This window comes from Populus euphratica, unplaced genomic scaffold (assembly GCF_000495115.2).
Source record: "Populus euphratica unplaced genomic scaffold, PopEup_1.0 scaffold111.1, whole genome shotgun sequence".
Taxonomy (NCBI): Eukaryota; Viridiplantae; Streptophyta; class Magnoliopsida; order Malpighiales; family Salicaceae; genus Populus; species Populus euphratica.
The window spans coordinates 1,116,957-1,125,813 of NW_011499877.1; the positions used below are offsets into that span (position 1 = coordinate 1,116,957).

Sequence of the window (8,857 nt, forward strand, 5' to 3'; positions counted from 1 at the left end):
ATTAAAATAATTAAAAATTATTGATTTAAATTTTATAAAAAAAATAAAAAAACCTCCTAAGACAGCATCTTAATGAAAAAGTATTTTTTATTTTATTTTATTTTAACACAAACCTCATGGCAGGAAGGAATTTATCCCTTCCGCTTTTAAATACATCAATAATGCCAAGGAGTAATTTCAACCTTCTATTTTCTCAACTTTAACTCTACAAATTTATTTTCATAAAAATCTCCATGTTTGGAATTCATTATTTAGGAATATTGTTTTTATATTCTTTAACCAACATAATATATATATATATATATATATATATATTAAAAAGAAAACTGTTATTACACTTCCACTTTATTAACTTAAAGCATTTAAAAGAAAAAAGATTTAATAAATTTTCCTAGATGTAAATCTGATGATTGGAACCACAATTTTTTCTTTTTTAAAAAATACAAACCTCTGATTGAAAAGGAAAAGATTTCGTGATGAAAGATGTACGCCCGTAGGAATCAAGAATATTCTTGAATAAAAATAAAAAAATAAAATGGAAGAGGAAGAGGAAGGCTCCTGATCTAGCTGTCAAGTTGTGATGGTTTAGAAGAGTGGACCAGAATGAATCTGTCCTCACTCCCAAGGCTCCATCTTTCACCAAAAAGCGGAGATACATTTTCTTCCGATACAACAAAAAACACGGATCACTACTACTAGTCGGAGCACTAGCTGTCCAGCTCCACGAAACTTCCTTTACTCTTTTGCTCTCCCTTGACAACTCTCTAAGACTAAGCAGCTGCGTACTTGACGGTAGTTAGTGAGTGGTTTTACTTTGCCCTCTGTTTTTAACTCTTTTCACTCATACGTCACTGTACTGGATCTTAAAAATTCATTGCATACTTGTTGCAAAAAAGAAAAAGTAGCAACATATTTTTGGTCTACTTATTGTTACTGTGTTGGATTCAATGGTCACATGCTTTTAATGTTGCTGTTTTTGTCGTCGCACAACTGAGTATAGTCTGTATACACTTACATAAATGAATAAATAGACAGGATTTATTGAAGAATTTGAGATCTGGGATTGTTGTTTTGATTGAAGAAGATATGGGTAGCTCAGAGGAGAGAGTTGTTGCTGTCATCATGGTTGGCGGACCTACTAAAGGTATCATCTCTTCTTCTTTTGTATTCAATTGCTCTATCACAGTTTGATTTCTATCTGGGAATTCCCAATTTTGATTGTTTGATTGCATGGAATGCAACTTAATGCTCATTTTATAATTAATTGACCGGACCCTTTTGCAGGATTCTTTTGATTTTTTCTATTTCTGTTGAAATTTTGATTCTTTTGGTGCAAATAATGAAACCCAGTTCTTAGTTTCTTTGATTTTTCTTCATTCAATTGAGCTGAGTTGGAATGTGAAATGTTGCAGGTACTAGATTCAGGCCATTGTCATTGAATATTCCAAAGCCTCTTTTTCCTTTAGCTGGACAACCAATGGTTCACCATCCAATCTCTGCTTGTAAAAAGGTATTTATTTTATTCTTAAAGCAATGATTCAATTTTTTTAGTTTGATTTTGAGTTCGTTTGTTTCTTTGTGAGCATAGAAGATTGTTTAGTCATTCAGATTGCTTCTCTGTTTCAGATTCCAAACTTGGCACAGATCTATCTTGTTGGTTTCTACGAGGAACGAGAGTTTGCTTTGTATGTTTCCTCAATCTCCAATGAGCTGAAAGTTCCTGTTAGGTAAAATGACTTGATGGTCTTTCTTGGTTATTTGCTTTTGATTCTGTAGTTGTGGTTTTCTTTTTTTAATGATCAAATCTGTGCTTGTAGATATTTGCGGGAAGACAAGCCACATGGTTCTGCCGGTGGGCTTTATAACTTCAGAGACCTAATCATGGAAGATAGCCCAGTTAACATCTTAGCCTAAACTTTTCTTTCGGCATGCATATCTGTCTCCTATTTTCAATATTTTCTTTGCATGCTTTTATGTGAACATGTGTAGGTGCTAGCATTTTCTGGAGATATAGATGGATGTCTTGTACTCCAAAATTTATAATGATGTTTGGTTATCGTTTCGCAGTCCCATATCTTTCTATTGAATTGTGATGTTTGCTGCAGTTTTCCACTCCCAGAAATGCTTGGTAATCCACTTATCCAGATTGAATTCTTCTAAACTCCTTGAATTTGTATGAACTCGTTCATAAATTCTTCTTCAGAATATCATGTCATGGAGCCTGGGAAAATTATTTTTATGTTGCAAGTATATTATTTTTTAACCCGGGACAGTTTTTATTTTATATTTTATGTAGCAGGAGCACTAATTACCTTGTATAACCTACAATGTTTGCAGAGGCCCACAGAACATATGGTGGGATGGGAACTATCCTCGTAATCAAGGTTGGTTGAATGCAAAAGATGATACCCAAGGAAATTTTTTCAGAGTTTGATATTCCAGCAGTAGGATTGTCCTCTGTTTGTCTACAAGATTTTTTGCTCCATTATTGTTTTCTACATGCAGGTCTCTGCTGAGTCAGCCAGCCAGTTTGGTGAATTGGTAGCAGATCCTGACACCAATGAGTTGTTGCATTACACAGAGAAGCCTGAAACTTTTGTAAGTACAAGATCAGATATACTCTTAATATTAGGAAATTTCAGTGCTTCCACTATTTCTTGAATGATTGGTTAAAGATGGATCTGGTTCAAGCTTCTTAGCTTTTGCTTTTTATGCAACTGATCTTTTCTGGTTTTCTTTTTCTTTTTTTCCTTGCTGTAAAGTAAAATCAATACATTTTCTGAATACCATATTGCTAGTACATAACCAAAAATATACCTTTTCTTTTCTTTTCTTTTATTGAAGTATGAAAGGCTTAAAATTTCATTGAATTGAATGGTGATGTCTGGTACTATCTACTACCAATCACTTTCATTGGGTTTTTCTTTTTATTTGTTTGATGTTATGTTTTGATGCAGGTAAGTGACCGGATAAATTGCGGTGTTTATGTGTTTACACCAGAAATATTCACAGCCATCCAGGATGTTTCTTCTCAACGGAAAGACAGAGGTATGCAATATGGTGTTTGGCCTGTAGGGTGCTGGTGCGTGATTAATTTAAAAATTCCAGAATTCTGTGGTTCTTTCAATAAAACAACTTGAATAAATTAGTGTAGCCTGTTTCAGCATTAACCAAGGGTTTCACAATTCATCATGAAAACCTGCATCAACCAAAAAAAAATTGACCCTAAAGCTTGCCATATCCTGGCTTGTTTTTTTAGAATATTATAGCATTCTATGTAACTATGGATAGCCTCAAGTATCGCTTGGGAAAAATGTGAACTCTGTTTTACCATTTGCAGCTAATCTGAGACGTGTTTCCAGCTTCGAAGCCCTCCAATCAGCTACAAGGTTTGTTCTCACTCATGGTTTGGACTTTCCCTACTTTTTCATCCTTTTATCTTGGAATTACTAACTCTAGGTTGCGCATTGCTAGTATAATAATTTCACTATAAACTATTATGATAAATTTATTGAAATGAAGTTCAGCAAATGTTGTCTTTTGTTTTTATTCTAACATACAGCATTATTTTACTTGTTAAAGTTGGTAATTTGGTTTCAAAATATAATTGACCTGTTGTTGACTATGTCAATCTGGGTTACATGTAAAGAAGCTATCAGCTGGGATATTCCAAACAATCCATGAGATGCATATACCTGTTCTGTAACTCACTGGTTTGAAAACCATCTATTACAATGCTTGTGTAATGGACTAAGAGTGGATCTACATTCTTTCTTTCTTTCTTGGGCCTCTTTAGTTGTTGAAATGACTAAAATTTAGACTGGTGCATGACAATAATCATATATTTGTTTATGTATCTATGTAGATGATTGATTTGGAGAGTGACTGTTCCAGCATGTTCTTTTGTCATGATTGATTATTTATTGCTATGGGATTTGCAACTGCATCTTGATATTGTTTGAAGAGTCAAGTAGTCAACAGGTCTTCAGTATAACAAGAAAATTCAATTTGTACAATTCAATTGGAATACAGATTCACTATGGTAATATGAACTTCATTGTTTAAGGTGCAATATACATCCTCTAATATCCATACTAATATTATGGGAGAGTCATCCTTGGTAGTTTTAACAAAAAAATGTCTTAGCCTTTTCTTTTCCTTTCTTGACCTGCTAGAATATTGTTGTTATTGCTTAATCATGGATTTGATAGAACTCAATATTTACCACAACTTCCTGCACTTATGCAAGTTCCCTTAACAGGAGTCTTCCAACCGATTTTGTAAGATTGGATCAGGATATCCTGTCACCCCTTGCAGGAAAAAAGCAGCTATATACATATGAAACCATGGACTTCTGGGAACAAATCAAAACTCCTGGGTAAGACAATACTTACATATTATGTTAGTATCTTCTTTTCCATCTTTAACCATTCACCTTATTGTGATTTTTACCAAACTCGCACTGCAGAATGTCTCTAAAGTGCTCTGGTTTATATCTTGCCCAATTCCGATTGACCTCGCCCCATCTTTTGGCTGGTGGTGATGGCTCAACCCAATTCCGATTGACCTCACCCCATCTTTTGGCTGGTGGCGATGGCTCAAAGACTGCTACCATTGTTGATGATGTTTATATACATCCATCAGCAAAAGTACATCCAACTGCTAAGGCAAGTTTTCCATCTTGTTTATGATATGGAACTATGGGTACACTTTTACTGTTGGCCGATGCAATCCTTTTAGAATAATGTTTAGTTGAGGCTTTTTTTTCCTCTGTTTATAAGTTAGCAATGACCTTTTCTTATCCATTGAATTCATATTAGTACTCTGTTTGTCCCTTTATGGTTGATTAGGTGATGAGAGCTAGGTGTGCGTGCCTCTAGATCACCTTAAAAAACATAGTTTCTTTATTCATCTATTATGATGCAAAATGATTGTTGCTGGCATACTCTTTTCCTGTTGGAGTAGAAAATGATTGACAAACAAACAAATCATACTGAAACTCCATACAAGTTGATTTGTGAAATATCAAGCGGTAAAACTGTGGGTCTTGCAAATAAGAAATGATTGGTCTAACATGAAAAAATTGTAACTGCTACATCAGTTTTTACGATATGTTTGTTTCTATAGCCTTACTCCTTCCTGTTGTATGTACTTTTTCTTTCTCCTTCATCTAATTCATATATGATACTGACCTTTTGTGGAATGTGATGAAACAGATTGGTCCCAATGTCTCTATATCCGCTAATGCTCGTATAGGACCAGGTGCAAGACTCATCTGTTGTATCATCCTAGATGACGTTGAAGTCATGGTAGGAAACTGAAATAAGGGATTTACTGGATTAGATTACTATTTTATACAATTTTGTTTAGGGTGAAGTTGTGGAGGGGCCACTTGACATATCTCAAATTTGATGGTATGCTTGTTTCATTTATCAGGAAAATGCAGTTGTCATTCATTCAATTGTCGGGTGGAAGTCTTCCATTGGGAGATGGTCCCGTGTCCAGGCAAGTTTCCTGTTATATTTTAGTTGGCATGGTACATCTGTTATTTGCTACTTTCCCAATGCTCTTTTCTTCAATCATTATCCCGACAATGTAACAAAGGCAGGCATCATATTCGTATGGTTGTGTTTTTCTCAATATCTGTAATACCATTATAATATCAGTGACTTGTTTGATATTGTGCTAGTACCTTTTTCCCCCCTCTTACAGACATTTTCTGAAATCTTCTCTCTATCTTGTCCAAATTTGTCTGATATGATACACCGTTCTTATTAGTATCACTAGGGTCTGTTCCAAATCTTCTCTCTATCTTGTCCAAATTTGTCTGATATGATACATCTGTTGGTTCTTATTAGTATCACTAGGGTCTGTTCCTTAATCAGCTTGCTTTCGCTTTAATCCAAGGTGAGATTTATTATGTTTAATGAACTGATTACACAGGCTGAAGGGGACTCCAACGCCAAGCTTGGGGTTACAATTCTTGGTACTTTCTTTATGCACAAACCCTGTTTTCCCTTGCCAGTCCATTTCCATTTTTTAGAGACATTGTTTCTCTGCACAATCTCAGTGTTCTTTTCCTTGATCCAGGCGAAGCTGTTACTGTTGAAGATGAAGTGGTGGTGGTTAACAGCATTGTCCTCCCGAACAAGACACTCAATGTTAGTGTTCAGGAGGAAATTATTTTGTAGGAGGCCTGGATGGCTCCGGTGTCCATTTCTGCCATCTCTCTTTCACCGTGAATCCAATAGTTTTAAACAGTTTGTTATTAAGGTTGTAAATTGAAATTTGCAAATTATAATAAGAAGAATATGCATATTCAGAATAAATTCATATTATATATATATATATATATATATATATATATTCGATCCTGAAAATACAAAACAAGTAATTTCTTTATAGAAAAAAGAAATAAGAACATTAAAAGACACTAGAAAATTGAAGTGTTAAGTTTCATGAAAAATCAAAATATTAAATTTTAGAGTTCTAAGTCTGAGGAATTCTAATGGGCAATTAATATATATAATTATAGATTTTATTATATTTTTCTTTGAATGACCCTATACTAAAATTGTTTTATTAAAACTTTCTAAAAAGAAAATCTAATGGAAAAAACCCAAAGCAAAGGAAAAAAAGTGTAATATTTTTGTGTGATTTTTTAATATTATAGAATTCAATAAAAAAAATTAATATAGATATTTTAATATTTTAAATTGTCTCATTAAAATCTTGCAAAGTAAAATCCAATAAAAAAATATAAACAAAGAAAAAAAAAGTATAATATGCATTAATTTTTTTTATTTTAGTTGTTCCAACTAGATAGCGAAATATATATTTAATTTCATTTCAATGTCTTTTGTGGGAGTGGAACCATATCTTGCAAGTAAATTGACTACAAAAACTATATCTAGTCTTGTATAATTTGCAAGATACATGAGTGCTATTGACTTCTAAATCAAAAAATTCTTCATCCTCTTATGATGGTCAAAAAGAGTATTTCTTCACATCAAATAATTGAACAACCATAGATATACTCAAAGAATAAGCATTGTCTATATAAAAGGGTTTCAGAACCTTTTCTATATATGTCTATTAATGGACAAATATTCTATTTGAAAGATGTTCAATCTATAAACCAAGATAAAATTTTATCCTTCCGAGATCTTTTATCTCATATTCATCTTTTAAAGAGGTCGCAATTTTTATTAACTCTTCATGAATACTAACAAGATTTAAACCGTCAACATATACTGCAATAATAGCAAATCCAGATCTGTTTTTCTTAATAAAAATGCATGGGCAAATCTTATTATTCATAAACCCTTTTTTTAGGAGATATTCATTAAGATAATTATACCACATTCAACTAGATTGTTTCAACCCATATAAATATTTTTGTAGTTTAATAGAATAAACACTTCTGAGTTTATCATAAAAGGCTTCAGGCATTTTGAATCCTTTAAAGATTTTCATATGGATAAATTTATCTAATGATTCATACAAATATGTTGTAACTATATTCATTAAACGCATATCTAGAGTTTCTAACACTACTAAACCAATGAAAAATTTGAAAGTGATTGCATTCACAACTAAAGCATAACTTTTCTCATAATCAATGACAGGTCTGTATAAGAAACCTTGTGCAGCAAGTCATGTCTTATATCGAACAATTTCATTATTCTCATTTTATTTTCTAACAAAAATTCACTTATATCTAACGGGCATAACACCTTTAGGTGTATGAACTCTTGGTCCAAATACTTCATATTTTTTAAGTGAGTTTAACTTTATTTGGATTGCTTCTTTCTACATTGGCCAATCATTTCTATGTCGATATTCTTCAATAATTTATGATTTAATTTCATCATCACTTATAATGATGTCAAAAGCAACCTTAAATGCAAATATGTCATTTATGACAATTTATTTCGATCCAAAATCTCTCATTATTTCATCATCACTTCTAGTTTATAGAGATCTCATTATTTCCAGATATCTGGATCTCTTTAAGAGATGCCTTTTCAAAAGGTCCCTCTTCAGGATGATCAATATTAGAAAATGATTTTGACACAATATTTATCATCTGTTTTATAAATGAGAAGTCTTTAAGAGTATCATTACCTATTTGTTGTACTTTTTATTTTTTATAATTTTTTTCCTTAGCACTAACAGGTCCTCCGCGCTTTATGCGTGATATAGATTCATTTGCTAATACGTTTCTTTTTTCTTCCTTTACAAAATTTCAATTCTAAATGGAGCATTTGCAGCTAGAATATAAGATTTAACCACCTTTTCATTGTTGGTAAAAATATCTGGTAATTGATTTGTAATATTTTATAAATAAATTATCTTTTGAACTTCAAGTTCATATTGATTTGTTCTTAGATCAAAATAAGATAACTTCAGGTTATTCTAAGTAATTTCTTGTCGTGTTTTAGACACTAAATTTTCTTTCCCTAATGATGGAAAAATGTTCTTATCAAAATGGCAGTCTTCAAAACGTGCTTTAAAAACATCATCAGCTAAAGGTTCAAATAAATAAGTTTATTAAATTATAACTTGACTTGATTTGTTTGATATCAAATTTTCTTTTTTGAAAATTTTTTGTTGAACTTCAGGAGTATAAAAGAATTTTGATAATATATATTTTGTTTTGTCTCCCTTAATGTAGCTTCTTATAAGTTTGGTGATACAAGTAGTATTATCTTCAAACAATATTACGAGACTATTTTCAATGGTTGACAATCCATATTTTTTTTTTTTGTGCTGGATAATTAACGTTATCATTATATATTCTTGTCTTGATTCAATAATTATAATAATTAGTAAATGATTAAATGAAATAGTCATT

At 32.0% G+C, this 8,857-nt stretch overlaps 1 protein-coding gene across 1 annotated transcript; it reads left to right on the forward strand.

The window, feature by feature from the left end:
• Positions 1 to 805: 805 nt before the first annotated feature.
• On the forward strand, positions 806 to 6,344 carry LOC105128601 (mannose-1-phosphate guanyltransferase alpha). Its single transcript, XM_011030332.1, has 15 exons — positions 806 to 1,144; positions 1,413 to 1,510; positions 1,627 to 1,727; positions 1,818 to 1,896; positions 2,068 to 2,128; positions 2,338 to 2,384; positions 2,506 to 2,598; positions 2,958 to 3,048; positions 3,341 to 3,389; positions 4,262 to 4,378; positions 4,469 to 4,667; positions 5,217 to 5,309; positions 5,437 to 5,505; positions 5,944 to 5,986; positions 6,091 to 6,344. The coding sequence occupies exons 1-15, from the start codon at positions 1,087 to 1,089 to the stop codon at positions 6,189 to 6,191; spliced, it is 1,299 nt and encodes a 432-aa protein (XP_011028634.1). The 5' UTR covers positions 806 to 1,086; the 3' UTR covers positions 6,192 to 6,344.
• Positions 6,345 to 8,857: the final 2,513 nt, after the last annotated feature.